This window comes from Mus musculus, chromosome X (genome assembly GCF_000001635.26).
Source record: "Mus musculus strain C57BL/6J chromosome X, GRCm38.p6 C57BL/6J".
NCBI lineage: Eukaryota > Metazoa > Chordata > Mammalia > Rodentia > Muridae > Mus > Mus musculus.
Window position 1 is genome coordinate 104,306,136 of NC_000086.7, and position 19,281 is coordinate 104,325,416.

General features: G+C 37.3%; 1 protein-coding gene across 1 annotated transcript in view; it reads right to left on the minus strand.

The window, feature by feature from the left end:
• Positions 1-19,281, minus strand: part of Abcb7 (ATP-binding cassette, sub-family B (MDR/TAP), member 7) — a 133,282-nt gene that overhangs the window by 25,571 nt on the left and 88,430 nt on the right. Inside the window, exon 4 of the mRNA NM_009592.1 lies at positions 17,199-17,318. Coding sequence (NP_033722.1) covers positions 17,199-17,318 — 120 coding nt within the window. The remainder of the gene's footprint in view (positions 1-17,198; positions 17,319-19,281) is intronic.

The following is a 19,281-nucleotide window of genomic DNA, read 5'->3' on the forward strand; positions in this document are numbered from 1 at the left end:
ACTCTCTTGTTAAACATAAAAATTAACTATTTCGAGCCGGGTGTGGTGGCACATGCCTTTAATCCCAGCACTCGGGAGGAAGAGGCAGGTGGATTTCTGAGTTAGAGGCCAGCCTGGTCTACAGAGTGAGTTCCAGGACAGCCAGGGCTACACAGAGAAACCCTGTCTCAAAAACAAACAGACAAAAACAAAACAACAACAACAACAACAAAAAAAAAAACAAAAAAAGAATTAACTATTTCCTAATAGAACCTATGTAAATCTTACTGATCAAGATTTCAATGAACTATGTACTACTGTTCTATGGTACCAGGCTTGAATTTTTAAGGTTTCTAATTATCCACTCTTGCGCACAATTTTTTCACTTTCCAAAGCTCAATCAATCCGAATCTTTTATCATTCATAACACTTTCTTAGAACTTGCAGAACATTTTATAGTTTATACTTCAATATTATCACGCTCATGATATACTTATGAACTTTTATTATGCATGTGCGTGGTATATACAATATCTGAGGAAAGGCAGATGTTATGAGGTTTAATGACATGAGAGGTGAGGTCAGAAAAATTTCCAGTATGGTACACCTATATCAGCTGCTTACAAGACAAGGCTTATACATTTAACTTCTTTTGTAACTTAAAATTAGTGTTTTTAAATTCACTATATTGAAGCCATTGTAAATTGTATCATGAGTAATTTAAATAAATTTGAGATGATTCCAGATTTTCCATATAATGAAGTATAATTTCTTCATCTGCATTCCAATACATTTATTTTGAGTAGAAAGAGAGGTGATAGTTAAAACAACCATGCAATTCTCCTAATACACAGCTTATTATACCTTTGCCACAGCTCCAGTGACTAATGACAGAATTTAACATATTCAAATTCTACTATTTTACTTTCTTGAAGCTGTTTTTTAGGTTTGGTCAATTTGGGGAGCACATTTCCGTAAGTACACAGAACATGTAGATGTTATTTGTCCTGGGTTGTTATTGGCAGAAAAAGCATAGCACATAGCATAGAACAAGCACTAAAACTAAATAAAACTGAAGACTGTTAAGTTTCCCATAAAAATACTCTCAAAAAGCAAAGAAATATGTGTACTTAAATACTAATAAAGTAGGAGAGGTTATCTTCCATGTAGATATTTATTGTATGTATCTTTCATAGGGTATGTTTGTGCTGGTTTCCTGGCCTTGTGATACAGTAGAGGCAACATGTGGCAAATGGCTTTCCGTATTATTCCACCTTCAGCACAACTAGAAATTAAACCATCCAGACAAATGTAAACCACTGAAACTTTTTTTTTTTTTGGTTTTTCGAGACACGGTTTCTCTGTGTAGCTCTGGCTCTCCTGGAACTCACTTTGTAGACCAGGCCTCAAACTCAGAAATCCGCCTGCCTCTGCCTCCCAAGTGCTGGGATTAAAGGCGTGCGCTACCACCATCCGGCCCATTGAAACATTTTATTTCAAATAATCATATCCTCATAGGAAGAGAGTTGACTAAAATCTATCTACCCTACAAACAGCAACTACTATGATACCTAATATCCCTCCAGTTCTGTATCAAAACCAGGAATTTAACATTGGTGCATTACTATTGAAGGAAAATATAGAACTCATTTTGCTTTTTAACATATGTAACCCGAATTCACCAATATGTGAGTATGATGTATGTGTTTCTATGCATCTCACACCTAGATTCAAATAAACACTACCACATTCAAGGTCAAGAATTACTCAAGCACCACAGAACTCTTTGTGCATCTTTGCATGTACTCTCCTCTGATCCTGTTCTCAAAACTCAATTCAATAAAGAGAAATGTGGAAAAGAACACAAGTTAAAAATGAAATGAATTTTAAAAAACTCAGTAACTCAGGTAAAAAACTCGGGGCGTTAAGTTTACAAGTAGAAAGGATTAAGTAGAAGATAGAATATCAGGGCTTGAAGGTAAAATAAAAAAAAAATTGATCACAAATACAAAGACTATTTAAAAAGTTAACAGATGAAAGGAATAGGCATGAAATTTGAGACCATACAAATATCAAATCTTTGAATTATAAGCATCGAAGAGAGAACAGAACCAGGTCAATGACATAAACCAGATTCTCAGCACAATTATGGAAGAAAACCTCCCCCAAATTAAGGAGAAACATATGCATACAGATCTAAGAAGCAAACAGAACACAAAACAGAAAAGATCAGAACAGAAACTTCCTAAGGCATACCACAGTTGAAACATTACTAAATATTATATAGAACAAAGAAAGAGTACATCATACATCAATAACTACAAAACTAAACACATACACACCAAAATCCAAAGACCAGTCCATTAACAGGTTAATGAAATAAACAGTTCTCAAAAGACACTTCTGATAGAATTTTAATATCTAGATTATTATAAGTATAAAATTAAATACCAACACATACACCCAAGTACAATTGATAAATGTGTTAATGAAATGACCAGACAGTTCTCAAAATAATGGATACAATAAACATATTAAGAACAGTTTAACATCCTTACTTATCTGGGAAATGCAAATTAAAGCTATGTTGAGATTCCATCTCATTCCATTCAGAATGTGTATCAACAAGAAAATAAATGATGGCTTGGTGGGCAAAATCACACAGCACAGCAGCAAACCAGGGTGACTGCCTCAAGCAAGGAGGAAAGAGTAGAACTAATAATTAGAAAACAAATGACAACATATGCTAGCGAAGATGTGGGGAAAAGAATCTTTATTCACAGCTGGGTGTGTCAACTGGTAGAGCCATTCTGAAAATAAGCATGAAGCATATATATATAAAAACAGGACTACCATAGGAACCAGCTGTAGCACTCCCAGGTATATACACAAAAGAATCCTACCACAAATAAACGTATACACACATATTTACTGCTGCTCTATTCACAATAGCAAGGAAATGGAATTAGCCTAGATGTTTATCACAGATGAATGGATAATGAAATGTTATATAATAGAATTTTACTCAGCAGCAAAGAAAAATTACATTATGAAAATTGTAGTTAAGTGGAAAGATCCAGAAATTAATTTAGTAAGTGACTTAACCCAGGCTCAGAAAGGCAAATAGCACACGTTCACAAATAGTACAATTCACAGCTGAATTGTAGCTTTTAATATTTATGCACGTGAGTACAGAGATAGGTCATAAAACAAGAAAAAAGGGATGATTAGAGGGAAAAAAAGAGATACTGAGGAAGAGAGAAATGGCCAGCTTTGAAAATATACATATAAATAACATACAGATTGCACAGATTATATTCAGAAATACATATGCATGTAATAACAATTAGTGAAAAAGAGACCATGAATTTTGAAGGAGTGAGGAGGGGTATATGGGGACATTTGGAGAAAGGAAAGCAAAAGGAAAAACGTTGTAATTACATTATAACTTCAAAGTAATAATGATAAAAGAAAATAAAAACCCAAAAAATATTGCATAAATTTCTCAAAGAATAATACAACTTGCCTTTGTTTTGTTTTGAAAGAGTGAGCCTATCCCCTGAATATTCCTGGTTCCATGTCATCTCTCCTTTCTACATCTCTTTTGTTTCTGCTAATAGGCTATTTACCATGTTGCTAATAGAGCTGGGCTTAGAATACAAGATGTTAGCACTCTGCTCTTCAACCTCCAAAACACTGAGCTAAATAAATAATCTTTTCTTTCCGAAATATCAGCTTTGGGTATTTTGTTATACCAATATAAAATGGACTAAAAAATATGGTACACTAAAAATGGGAAAAATTATAACGAAAGGACAAATTAATGTTTTCCAGCTGTTAGGGTTCTAGAATAAGGTAACATAAGGGAGATTTTTGAAGGCAATGGCATTTTTTTGCATCCTGATTGACAGTGTATACATGTGTGAGTACCTGTGTGTGAGTGCCCGTGTGTGAGTGCCCATGTGTGTGTGTGTGTGTATGCACATGCACATGTGTTCAAAACCAGAGATGTATAATAACAACTGTTCTGTCATAAGTCACAGCAGACCTGGCTTCCTATGTCTCTATTTCCTTCCTCAAAAAAATAAACTGATTATTTTTACTAGATTTAAATATGTGAAAAGACCCATTTAATCCGTAACTATAATGTGCAGTAACTTAATATAAGACAAATAAAAGGACTTAGCCTTATAAAACTGTTTCCTCTCTTAGACAAAATTTTTTTTAAAGTTTTCTTTAGATGTTTACGTATTGTTATATATAAGTACACTGAAGCTGTCTTCAGACACCAGAAGAGGGCGTCAGATCTCATTATGGGTGGTTGTGAGCCACCATGTGGTTGCTGGGATTTGAACTCAGGACCTTTGGAAGAGCAGTCAGTGCTCTTATCCACTGAGCCATCTCACCAGCCCTAGACAAAAATTTAAATCTGCTATTAGTCTTGAATTTCCAGAGACTGCTATATCTGTAGGAAACTGAACTCATATGGGCAGGGTAGATCATATCTGTAATCTTAGTACTTGGGGAATTGGTCAGTGGGATCACAGGTTTGAAACCAGCCTGGGCTACAATAGTGATACTCCATCACAAACAAACAAAATAAATGAATTTACTTAATTTCTAACGCCAAAGTATAAAATTGGGGATACTAGTTACTTAGAGAACAGATTTAAGGAAAAGATAAAATTAAAGTAATATGGTATGGGTTAAAATGGAAAAGGACATATCTCTCAGCTACTAAAATGGCAAGCAAGTACTCAACTAAATGCATTTTAAAAATAAGAGCTGCCTTGGTCATTGTGTCTCTTCACAGTAGTAGAATCGTGACTAAGACAGAAGTTGGTACCAGGGAACAAGGTATTGATTGCTGTGATAGCTCTGGCCATGCTGTTTGTTGGAAGAATATGGAAGACTTTGGGAATTTGGATGAGAAAAGCAGTTGTACACTTTAAGAGGGGCTTAAAGGGCCATCTTAGTAGGCACATGGAAGGCAGTGCTAAGGGAGATTTGAATTGTGGGGACCCAGACCAAGGGACTTCAGAGGGGAAGAATACTGTTAAGTGGCCTAGAGATCATTCTTGTGAGATTGTGGTGAAGACTTTGGTTGTTTTGTTGAAGACCTTGTTTGTTTTGTTGCCCTAAAAAAAATCTGCCTGAAGCTAAATTGAAGGCTTTTGGATTAGTGGTATGGGCAGAGATTTCAAGACAGCCCAGTGCTGATAGAGTGCCTTTGTTATTGGTAGTCACCCTTATGCAGATATATAATGAAAAAGAGTAAGCTGAGTAGGATAAATGCAAAATGTACAGATTGAAGAAAGACGGAGCACCAGGAAATATAATGTTGGAGCCACGTCCAGTGCTCAGGGAAATAAAATGTTTAAATGGAATAAAGGGAGTGGTGGCCTCAGGGCAAAACCTCACATAGGTAAGCTTCCAGCTTATAAAAATGAATTAAAAAGGAAAGCGCTATCAATTAAGAAAACCAACAAAAACAGAAAGCTGATGCAAATATAATTGAATTAGGGGGTCAAATTCCAGCTACAGCAAGCAGCAGAACTTGGCAGCTTTGGTCACATAGTTCCAGCTTTAGAGCCAAGAATACAAGAAAAGGGTTGTAAAATCTCCCTCAGTGGCTAAGGAAAGCGAATGAAGGCTCGTGTCAGAGTTGTCCCTTCATGGAAGCCCAGAGAGGACACTTTGTAAAGCGGTGATGCCTAGATTGTTTGGAAATCCCAAGATGCTTGAGATGTCAGAGTTGTGGGATGTCTACCGAGCAAAACTGCAGATTAGATTTGGAACCAGCCCAAGAGAAAGAAGTGTGTTGTAGTCAACAACACTGAAAGGTGTTGGAGAGCTGAAGAGTGTTTGATATCACACATGGAGATGCAGAATTTGGGAGTTTGTCCTGCTTTGGGCCAGTATTTCCTCACTATGCTTCATTCCCTCCCTTTTAGGACTGTAATGCATATTTTGTGCCATTTTATTTTGGAAGTATGTGATTTTCTTTTTGCTTTTGATTTTATAGGGGGTTACTGTTAAGACAGTACATGAATCTCAGAAGAGACTTTGAACTTTTGACTTTTTTGTTTTTAATTTAATTTAATTTTTAATTTATTATTTACATTCCATATTCCATTCTCCCCCATCCACCCTTCATCTGCTCCTCCTCCCCATCTCACACCTCTTCCCCACCCTGTCTCCACATGGATGCCCCACCCCCACCCCACCTGACCTCTAAACTCCCTGAGGCCTCTAGTCTCTTGAGGGTTAGGTGCATCATATCTGAATGAACACAGACCTGGCAGTCCTCTACTGTATGTGTGTTGGGGGGTCTCATATCAGCTGGTGTATGCTGTCTGTTTGGTGGTCCAGTGTGACTTTTAAACAGTGCTAAGTGTGTGAAAAACTAGGAGGCGTTTTGAAGTTGGACTAAATATATTTTGCATTATGATATGACTACAAACCTATGGGGAATGTAGTAGTTGGAGTAAGAATGGCACCCACGGGCTCATTATTTGAATATTTAATCACCAGGATTAGGAGGTGTGGCCTTGTTGGAGGAAGTATGTCACATGGGAGTGGGCTTTAAAGGTTTCAAAATCCTATACCAAATTCAGAATCTTTCTCTTTGCCTACAGATCATTATGTATTTCCTGCATTGTGACATGATCCTTATCATTATGGTAAAGGGTCAAACCTCTGAAACTATAAACAAGCCCCTAATTATGTTTTTTTTTAAATAAGAGCTGGATTGGTGTCTCTTCACAGCAGTAGACTAGTGACTAAGATAGCCCATCTCTCTAACAAAAGCCATGTGGGAATTTGCTTATGGAACTCTGGAGGCAGCTACTGTGGAGCTGTAATAGGTTTCCTATAAAGTAAGGCAACTGCTAGTGACTGTTCTATACACATGCATTTGTCTTCCCTTGTATCTACTAGAGTTGATGTAGCATGACGCCACTGCCAGAAGCTAACTAGATGCTAGCTCTATGCTTTTGGACTTCCAAGCCTTCAGAACCATGGTCTCAAATAAAATGTTATTCTTTCTCCCCTCTCTCTATATGGTTATAGCTGACCTGGAACTCACAATGTAGAGCAGGCTGGCCTCAAACTCACAGAGATCCACCTGTCTCTGCCTCTCTAATGCTGGGATAAAGACAAGTGCCACAACACTGGGTATCAAACTGCCTCGTCGATGATACTCTACTGTAGCAACAGAAACTGGACAAAGGTACCATAAAAAACAGCCAAATATATGTTGTATGTATATGACACCAAAGTTACTAGCTAATAAAGTCAGTTTGCTTAGTCCTTCAAAGCCAGTTAATTATGACTTTCCTTTTTCTAATCATAACTATGTCATGTGAGGAACCTGATTCTTTCAGACTCTTCAATATCTGAAGTCTTAGATAATTAATTTTGTTCACTGTGGCCTCTGTTAACTAAGGGCAATGAAAGTACTGCTGCCAAGAAAAATGAATATCTGAAAAAGTGAAAGAGAATTTTGTTCCTTTGTTAACTGCCTCTCTAGTCACAAAAGGAGGGGGAAAAAAGAAAAATAAAGACTCACAACACTACAGGGATATTTGATTAGCAGGACAAAACAATTAAAAAAAGAGAGAGAGAGAGAGAGAGAGAGAGAGAAAGTCATCACTTTGTAATGACTATCAGGTACTTGTAGGACCTTTACACAACTGAAGTCTTTATTCATATTAAAGGGAAAAACCAAGGCAAATATAAAACAAAAACAAAATGATTTGCGAAGCACAGATATAAAATCTTTTATGTTTTCTAAAGTAAGTAATTAACTACTAAAATTAGGTTTGAGAAATAAAGCAAATATCTTGAAAGAATTCTATCTCTTAGATGAAGAGCTACAGGCAATTAATGGCTGCTTACGAGAAGAAGAATCAGTCTTCCCTGGGAATGAGCCCTGATAGGTTATGTAATCTCAAGCGATTCGCTTCAAACACATGTCCATATAAGCAACATTAAACAGAAGCACCAAGCTTTACTTATATATACAGACATACCCATGTGAGTGTGCATGCATATGTAACAATAATCATTAGAGAAGATATGAAGCTGAAAGGGACTACTGAGCACTCAGGAAGAGTTGTAGTGGAGAAACTGTTGAATGGAAATGATGTAAATACAGTACTCATATATAAAATTCTCAATAAAATAAATGTGAAAAATAAAGATTTCCATCATACAAATACAATTCTTCTAGCTTAATGTCTTAGTAAGGGTTACTATACTATTGTTATGATAAAAACACAATGTGACCTAAAGCAACTTGAGGAGGAAAGACTTTCATTAAAACTTCCATATCACAGTTCATCACTGAAATCAGATAGGACAAGAACCTGGAGGCGGGAGCTGATGTGGAGACCACTGAGGAGTGATGCTTACTGTCTTGCTCTTCATGGCTTGCTCACCCTGCTTTCTTATAGAGCCCAAGACCAGCAGCTCAAGGGCAGCACTAGCCACAATGGGCTGGGTCCTCTTTCCCCATCAATCACTAACTTTAAAAGGACCCTATAGGTGTGTATATGACCCATTCTTAAGGAGGCATTTTCTCAATTGAGGTACTCTCAATTGAAGGTACTCTCTTCTCAGATAACTCTTGCTGCTTGTATCAAATAGAATATAAAGCTAGCCAGCACACTGGCATTTTACATTGGGGGATTGACAAGATGAATTAGTGGACAGGTGTTTGGCACCTAGGTTGGTAATATTACTTCAATCCTTGGGACTCACACAATAGAAGTAGAGTTGTACTCCAGCAGGTTGTACTCTGATGTCACAGGTATGCACATATATGCACAAAGATGTATATGTACAATCAAATAAATAAATGAAAAATGTTTTAAAAGGTTTACTTTGCATATTAAAGAGTAACTAGAACAGTAAACAACCTACTGAATCAGACTGTTGAAACATATTTGAATATGGACTTTGAGAAGGTGATGTACAAATGATTTGCATGAGTAACATATACAACAGATCTCTATATGAAAGTGAAACATTATATTTGTAAGAAATTAGCTCAATGTTTTACTTAACATAAGAGTTTGATCAAGAAAGTATTAAACATACAATAGTAAAAAACCCACAAAGTATCTGCTTTTTGTTGTCAAATAACAGATACCAAAAACATGCTACAGACAAGTCAAAATTCTTTGAGTCAAAATAGCCACAAGAAAATCATTTATTTGATTTCATAGCTAGAGCACAGAACCAAAAACAAATTAAAGGACATGGGAAAGCAATTAGCTCATATATCCTTACTTCTAATAATCAAATCTAGTAAATATATTTTCTTATATAAGTCATCTAGGATACAAAAATTTAGGAGTATATCAGACTGATATTTAACAAAAACCTCACAATGTAAGCATCTTATAAAAGTTATATGAAGCCGGGCGTGGTGGCACATGCCTTTAATCCCAGCACTCGGGAGGCAGAGGCAGGCAAGTTTCTGAGTTCGAGGCCAGCCTGGTCTACAAAGTGAGTTCCAGGACAGCCAGGGCTAAACAGAGAAACACTGTCTCGAAACCCCCTCCCCCCCAAAAAAAATTAAATGAAGTTTTTACTTCATTCATTAATTTGTTTGAAGCAACATTAGCATTTGGATTAACTACTAATATAAACCATCCTGTCATAGGTAGGACTCTAGTTTCCTGTTTAATATATAAAGAATACAGAAATCACTCTTATACTCACAATTATGAAAGTTAGACCAAATAGCCATAACTTTTATTAGGTCTAACAGAGAATTGAGAACAAAGGGCAATCTATCACCCCAAAACTTAAGAGACAGACAGATGTGCATACAAAATCATAACTTTAAGGAAGCAACTATATAACAACAACAAAAAAAAATCCACAGGTAAACTTAAAGTATAATTGTTGGAGATAGGGACGGCTAGACTAAGAGATGAGACTCCTAGGGATGAGACTTGTAAGTCATATTTCTATGGACTGTGGGTGATTGACTCAATTAGAGAAAATGTCTATTTTGGCTCACAGTCTTGGAGCTTTCCATTTATGGTTGTTTGGCACCACCGGATTTTGGCCTGTGATAGTAAGTACATCATGGTAGGTGTACACAGAGGAATAACCCGCTCAACTCATTGAAGGCCAGGGAAGAAAGGGAGAGTGGAGCAGGGAAAAGGAAGAGGGACCAAAATCTTCAGCCCTCATATGGCCATAAGATTTCCAAATAAACCCTACCTCTTTAAAATCATCTTCATGTGATGCCATGGGCTGGGAAACAAGCCTTCAACACCCAAGCTTTACAAGATGAAAAAAAAATACCCTCATTATTTAGAGTAGGATGAGGAGGAAAAGTAAAAGTTCTGAAATATGTCCAGAGTATTGGGTTCTCATTAAACAAAGTTTTTCCTCGGGGGAAATTATTTGACTAAAGACTGATTGACTTGAGTTTTGTAAATATATACTAAACCCTGAAGAAGGGAGATAGCCACTCTACCTCTCCAGCTTCTCTAAGCTAATTGCAGAGGTGAAAGCTGAGAAGAAATTGTAAAGGTTACATCAAAGGGTCAGAGACTCATTCCAAATCTAAGACCTGATCATGGGATTATAGAAGTGTTTTCTTTAAACCACTTATAACCTCATCAATAGAGCTCCTTAAGAGTAGTAAGGGATTACAGCTGAACAGACTTCATCTTTGAGAACCCATTTTAAAAGGAGAGATGGAGCACTTGTGACTCTTATAGAAGCCCTGAATTCTGTTCCCAGTACCCATGTGGGGAATTCACACAAATCTGCAGGGGAATGCCAGGGCCAAAAAGGGGGAGTGGGTGGGTAGGGGATTGGGGGTGGGTGGGTATGGGGGACTTTTGGTATAGCATTGGAAATGTAAATGAGCTAAATAACAAGCATCCTGACACAGCTTTACATTAAGTAAAGCACAGAATGTATGCAAAGAAAATAAAGGAATACATACCATAGTAATATTAATCAAAATTAATTTGAAAAGCTGAAATGATTTTATTCATCTTAAAAGGCAATTTTTATATCAAAAATATAACAGAAATAAAGAGGGTCACTGTCATAATGAAATGATCAATTCTTTTTTTTTTTTGTTTTTTTTGTTTTTTCGAGACAGGGTTTCTCTGTATAGCCCTGGCTGTTCTGGAACTCACTTTGTAGACCAGGCTGGCCTCGAACTCAGAAATCCGCCTGCCTCTGCCTCCCAAGTGCTGAAATGACCAATTCTAAAGATTATAGCAATAGTAATGTGGAGACACTTAACAACAACAATTAAAAAAAAAGCCAAAATGTCTGAGGTAAAATTGGATGGATGGATGGATTGATTGATTGATTGATTGATTGACTGACTGACTGATAGATGATAGATAAATAAATACATAAATAGAAGAATCTTCTGTTATCGTTGGAGACTTCCAAAACCACTTCATTACTAATTACTAGAAGTAACAGACAGAAAATAATTAAGGATATGGTTGAAGTAAACATTATCAATCAATGATATATAAAATATTAATACTCCATCCAACAATAGCAGAACACATATTCTTCTCAAGTTTACAAAAATCATTTATCAAAATAAAGTACATTCTAGGCCCAAAATAAATTCTAACAAGTTAAAAGGAATATATATATATAAAAGGAATATATATATATGTATATATATATAAATAAAAGGAATATACATATATATAAAAGGAATATATATATACATACATACACACACACACACACACACACACACACACACACACACACACATATATATATATATATATATATGGAATACATATCATTTGTTCTTAGATAACAACAAAATTAAATTTAGATATCAGTATCAAAATGATAGCTAGCATATTTCAGATTAACCAACACACTTCTAATAGCACATAGGTTAAAAAAGTTTCCAGAAAACCTTTAAAGTATTTTGAATTATACAAAATAAAGTTACAGGCTGGAGATAAAGCTTGGTGGGTAGAGTGCTTGTCTAGCATATAGAAAGGCTTGAGCTCCATCCTTAGTACTGAAGAAACTCAGTGCTAAGGCACACAGCTAGGATCCCAACACTTGGAAAGTAAAAACAGGGAGATCAGAAGTTCAAGGCCGGCCTTGGCTACCTTGAGTATTGGAGGTCAACCTGAGCTACATGAAATCGTGTCTCAAAAATCCCAAAACAAAACAATAAAATAGAATTTATAATTTATCATTATTTGTAGGACACAGAGAAATAATACAGAGGAATTTATATAATTCAAAGCATATATTATAAAAGATCTAATCTGGATGGTATTCAATTCAAACTGAGAATATGAACCTAACACTAAAAAACGTAGATTATAAGGAGGTTAGAAAAAACTAGCACTGGGCGGTGGTGGCGCACACCTTTAATCCCAGCACTCGGGAGGCAGAGGCAGGCGGATTTCTCCAGGACAGCCAGGGCTATACAGAGAAACCCTGTCTTGAAAAAAAAAAAAAAAAAGAAAGAAAAAACTAGCATATAATATATACAGTCTACATCAGTATAAAGTATTCATAAGTCAAAATATGAATTCAGTTTTGAAGAAAAATAATAATGGGATAAAACAAAACAATCCATCTTTGCAAATCAACTACAAAACAACTGTACAAGTAAGAAGGAAAACAATTATCATTTATTTTTTTTAAAGATTTGGAACATTGATAACTTTTAGAAACTAGAAAATGTTGTTTAGAAAGATCATGATACTACTATATATTTTTTTCAAATGACAGCACATGCTGACAAGGATATGGAGCAAGACGAACTGTTGCTGGTGGAAGTGCAAACATATACACCCACTATAGAAATCAATACAGTGGTTTCTCAGAGTATTGGGAATCAATCTACCTTAAGATCCAGATATACCATGCCTAGGCATATACCCAAAAGATGTTCCACTATTCTACAAGAACACTTGCTCAACTATGTTCATAGCAGCCTTATTCATAATAGCCAGAAACTGGAGATAACCTAGATGTTCTCATTGGAAGAATGGATACAGAAAATGTGTTATTTATACAATGGAATATTACTCAGCTATTAAAAACAATGACACTGGGCTGGTGAGATGGCTCAGTGGGTAAGAGCACCCGACTGCTCTTCTGAAGAGTTCAAATCCCAGCAACCACATGGTGGCTCACAACCATCCGTAACGAGATCTGACTCCCTCTTCTGGTGTGTCTGAAGACAGCTACAGTGTACTTATAATAAATAAATAAATAAATAAATCTAAAAAAAAAAAAACAAAAACAATGACACTATGAAATTAGCAGGCAAATGTATGGAACTAGAAAATATCATCCTGAGTGAGGTAACTCAGACCCAGAAAGACAATGCTATGCGTTCACTTATAAGTGGATGCTAGCTGTTAAGTAAATGATAATCATGTATAATCCATATACCCAGAGAGGATAGGTAAAGAGAGGGCTCTGGGGGGGGGAGTGCACTGATGTCCCTGGGAAGGGAAAGAGATTAAGAGTGGACTAGGGCTGGGTAGAAACAGAAGGGGAAGGGATCAGGTGAGGGGATGGAGAGAAAGTGTGGAGACAGCTGGAATTGGTGGTATTTGATGGTATTGTGGAAACAGTACAATAGGAACTTCTTAGAATCTATGAGGGTGACCCTAGTGAGAAGTAATAGAGGATACAGTCTGAAGTAGCCATTTTTTTGTAGCTAGGCAAGGCTACAAAGTCCAGTGGTGGGACTAGGTTACATTTGGTTGAATTGTTGGCTAAGGGGTTCCTATGAAGATCTCTAAATATCCCAGGATGATGCTAGGCCAAAGTTGTTCTCTAAAAATTGACAGCAGGGGCCCAATTGCTGAGGACAACTTCTACTCAGCTCACTGAATATAGAGAGGTCACTGAAAATACTCATACATGGGTGACTTTTCCTATCATCATCAGAGAGGCTTCCTCCAGCAGCATATGGGAGTGGATGCAGAGACAGCCAGACATGCAGAGAAAGAAGAGAGGAGAGAGGGAGATAGGGAGAAAGGGGGCAGGAAGGAGGGAGGAAAAGAGGGAGGAAGGGAAGAGCTCAGGTACCCAGTCAAAAAGGGAGAGGAAACACTATAGGAATCAGAGGGGATAAAGGACACAACAAGAACACAGCCAACAAAATCACTTAAGAAGGGTTCACAGAAACTGAAGAGACAATCAGGGAGCCCATCTGGGTCTGAGCTAGGTCTTCTACATATAAGCTCTGGTTGTGTAGCTTGGTGTTCTTGTGGGACTCCTTACAGTGGAAGCATGTGTCTGACTCTTTTGGCTCCTCTTGGGACATTTCCTCCTATTGTGTTGCTTTGTCTAGCCTGAATAGGAGGGCTCTTGCCTTGTCTTATTGTATCTTGTTTGACTGTTGTTTACTGGAGGACTGTTCTTTTCTGAATAGAAATGTAAGTGGAGCGAATCTGAAGGGGTGAGTGGGGAGGAGCTGGGAGGAGTGGAGAGAGGGAAAACTGGTTGGGATATTTTGTATGAGAAAAGAACCTATTTTCAGTTTTAAAAAATTATTTTCCATATGCTATTTTCTATAGGCACTCATAATTTCCATTCACCTCTTCCTTTTCTAGATCTAAGAGAAGTAAAATATAGTTTTACAAGAGTTTCTCTATACATTTTGGTTTCCTTCTTATTACCTTGCAAGAATTTGGAACAGCAATTTTCATTCTATGAGTTCGTTGGCTAAAGAATCAAATATTAGTGTTCTAAAAATATTTTAATCATCAACGATGTTAGCTTAGCTAAATTTCACACCTTGATATTGACCTGTCACCAAGCAACAGAAATCTGTATTTCTGAAGGTCTGGAATTCACTAAAAATAAATCCTAATGTAACTGTCATTACTGAAGGCTCCTCCCTTTAGCTAGACTAATTAGTCATGTTCTAACCTGCCCTCTTCAATTCATAAGAAAGTCCAGAAAACCACCTGCCTTTTACTTATTAACAAGGGATGTACACTTAGCTAAGAAAGAAATAAAGACCAATTCACTAGAGAACTTAATTTCTAATACTGTTCTTTATTCAGCTTAAACAAATACAGTGAGTTATGGACTACTGATCTGTTGCTCAATTGCTTGAGGAAGGGGTCAGATTAAGTGGCAGGGTCCTCAACAGAGAGCCCACAGTTGAGAAAGATGTGAAAACGAAGAGTCTGGCTATGGCTTTACTTTATCTTTCTGCTTACTTCTGTATAGAACAAAGGTTCTGTCCTCAGTTGTCCTGTTCATGTCTTTGGCAATTTTCTAAATCTGTAATCTTTCCACTATCATCTCTTTGTTTCTCCAACCCTGGGCTGTCTCTGAGCTTGCCCTGCAGGTATATCCCTGAATGCACTGCTCTCTACCTAGATGTGCTAGCATCTCAACATGTCCAAAAGTGCTATTTCCATCATACAAACCAGAGCTGACTTACTACCTACTTGTGGTGAAAGCAGTATCATTACTGCATTCCTGACATCACTTTGGACTTTTATTCCTAATAACCAATCTGTTGCTATTTATTTCATTTACATTTCTGATGCTATCCCAAAAGTCCCCCACATGCTCCCCACCCACTCCCCCACTCCCACTTCTTGGCCCTGGCATTCCCCTGTACTGGGGCATATAAAGTTTGCAAGACCAATGGGCCTCTCTTTCCAGTGATGGCCGACTAGGCCATCTTTTGATACATATGCAGCTAGAGTCAACAGCTCTGGGGTACTGGTTAGTTCATAATGTTGTTCCTCCAATAGGGTTGCAGATCTCTTTAGCTCCTTGGGTACTTTCTCTAGCTCCTCCATTGGGGGCCCTGTGATCCATCCAATAGCTGACTGTGAACATCCACTTCTGTGTTTGCTAGGCCCCAGCATAGTCTCACAAGAGACAGCTACATCTGGGTCCTTTCAGCAAAATCTTGCTAGTGTATGCAATGGTGTCAGCTGTTGCTATGTCTTAATTCTAACAAGATTTCTGGCATCTTTCCCTCTCGTAACCATTTTTCTACCATGACTTCAGTACAGTCTGCTGTTACTCATTACCTAGATTACTACTAGTTTCATAACTAGTTGAAAATACTTGCCATATGAAAGCATGAAATGGATGGCTGGTATCCCTAGACTAGATCTGGTGCTACTTTAATCCATCTTCTACAACAGAGCCAGGCTAACTTATTAAACACATTAGTATGGTGAACACACACACACACACACACACACACACACACACACAATCTCTCTAAATTTCCTTTTAACTCCTTGGAAGCACTACTCTTTCAATGGATCCAAGATGGATTATGCACTTCTCACACATACTATATGTTCTCATTTGGCCACTGTCCAAATTATTGCTACTTTTCTAACAAGTAACTTATACAGGACTCTAAAAGATGTCATTTCCACTACAAAAGCCTCACTCCTCACCATGGTAGCTGTTTCTATCGTTCCTCTAAAACCCCACAACAGTAGAATGGTACTTCTTTAAATCATTTATGACCCATCTGTCTCACAGTAATAAAATAACATTACCTTGCCCCTGTAAGATTTGAGGGAATAAATATGCCTTATCTACATACCTCACTTACATTTGAATATCTATACTCTGGTTTCTCTTCAGATTGTATGACTCTTTTAACTTTTTCATTTGAATACTATACAGTGAATAACAAAACAGGATTTTGTATAGATTCTCAGTATATTTCAGGGCAGGGGAAAGAATGATCAAATAATAGGACACATGAATTTAAAACTGAGGGGGGTCTCTAAAATATCTCTACACTCAGTGCACTGAAAGCACTCAGGCTTTGCGGGTCTTCCTTTTCCTTTCTCCCTTGAATTCAAGCTCTTATTTGGCACTTATGGCTACAGATGTGCTTTGTCTTCTCCTTTTCAATTTATCAGAAATAATCTCTAACAAGACTCCGAGGAACTTCTTTTATAAAATTCAATAGGCTTTCTTACAGACAATGTTTCTACATCTTATATATTTGTTTTAAGAATGAATTCCATTAAGTTATGACTATCAGATTTTGATTCAGAAATCACCTTTTATCATACAATTTTTGCTCAATGAATGAAATAGTTATGTAAAGCAATGAAAGTCCTCAAAGTTGACCATGTTCCATTGAAAGTAACTTGCTTAAACTAATCCAGAGCTGATCACTAGAAAAAGTTACAGTATCTTTTAACAAAACATATCCTTACCTTTGCACCACCCAAAAATCCCAGGGAGATGGCAACTCTGGCTCGTAGATCTGGCCTATCTTCAGGCCACACATAAGAAAGCATGGCTTTGATGATTTTTCTAGTATCAACATCCTTTAACTGTTGAAAGAGAGAAAAACAAAGCAGTAAGTAATGCCATTTCAAATGTAAACACTTTTCCCTACATTATAATGAAATTATAGTATATTCATTCATTCATTCATTCATTCACTCACTCACAAATTTCTCTCTCTCTTTCTCTCTCTCTCTCTCTCTCTCTCTCTCTCTCTCTCTCTCTCTCTGTGTGTGTGTGTGTGTGTGTTGGTGCATGCAAGAAAAAGCATGCATGTGTTAGTCAAAAGATGAAAATTTCAACAATTCTTTCTTCCAAGCATGTTCATGGAAATGAAATAAGGTTCTCAGGTTTGGCAACAAACACCTTTATTCACTGCCCATTTAGTTATAACCAAAATTTAGTAATGCAGAATTATATAAAAATCTAGGAAATGCATGCAAACATTGCAAATACCCACTTCCGAGAACTTCTGATAAAAATAATGTGAAGCTGTGTTCTAAATTGAATCTATTTTACCTGAAAAATCTTTTGAATCTCTCAAATTCTTTCCATTTCTAATCACTACTATAATCCAAGTTATCATTAATTCTTACCTCCTAAAAAGACACGAAACCATTGCAATAACCTCCTAACTTATCTCCCTGTATTCACTTTTTTCCATATCTAGTAAGTTTACCTGATAATCAAAGGCCTCTTATCTGTTTGCTCTCATATATCATGATTCCTTTCATTGAGAGTATGTATTTCAGTCAGAAACTACATATACAGTGCTAGCTAGCATCAGGTAAAGAGGCCTGCAACCAAGGTTCATGAAGTAGGTTTTATCTCTGGAATCCACAGAGATAAAAGAGAAATATGAACTAACAAGTGCCACCAGAGCTCATGTCTCTAGCTGCATTTGTAGCAGAGGATGGCCTAGTCGGCCATCACTGGGAGGAGAGGCGCCTTGGTATTGTGAAGATTATATGCCCCAGTACAGGGGAACGCGAGGGCCAAGAAGTGGGAGGGGGTGGGTTGGGGAGCAGGGCGGGGGGGGGGAGAGTATAGGGGATTTTGAGGATAGCATTGGAAATGTAAATGAAGAAAACATCTTTAAAAATTACAAAAAAAAGAGAACTATTAACCTCTGCAAGTTATCTTGGATCTTCCCAGACGCACCAATGGATGCACCCACAAATAAAAAATTAAGCAAACAAGTAAGTGTTTTTAAAAAGTCATCTTTGGTTACATAGAATCCACAGCCAGTCTGGGATACATGAAACCCTGTAAGAAAGGAGGGAGGGAGGGAGCAAAGACAGAGGGGAGGAAGGTAAAGTATGAATCAAAAAGAAAACAGAGAGAGACAGAGGAAGAAACTGTGAGTGTGTGAGTGTGTGTGTATCAGTACAATTATTTGACATCTGCTTCTACTAGAACACAAACTCCATTTTAACATTAACTATATTTTGAATTCATAGTTATAACTCAATAACAAATGGAATGGCTGACAGCATGTATTTAGTCAATAGTGAATGAAGAATACATATTCAAACATACGCTTTACTTTTTTCTTATTTTTTCTTTTTAATTATATATTTTCTTTATTTACATTTCAAATGCTTTCCCCTTTCCAGGTCTTCCCTTTGGAAAACCCCTATCCCATCCCCCGTCCACCTGCATCTATGAGGGTGCTCCCCTACCCACCCATGGACCTCTGTCTTCCTGCTGTGGCATTCCCCTACCCTGGGACATCAAGCACTCTCAGGCCCAAGGGCCTCTCCTCCCACTGATGTCCAACAAGGGCATCTTCTGCCACATATGCAGCCAGAGCCATGGGTCGTTCCATGTGTACTCTTTAGTTGGTGGTCTAGTCCTCAGGAGCACCTGGGGGTCTGACCTGTTGACACTGATGTTCCTTTCAGGGGGATGCAAACCCCCTCAGCTCCTCAGCCCCTTCTCCAACTCTTCCATTCAGGACCCTGCGCTCAGTCCAAAGGTTGGCTGCAAGCATCTGCCTCTGTATTTGTC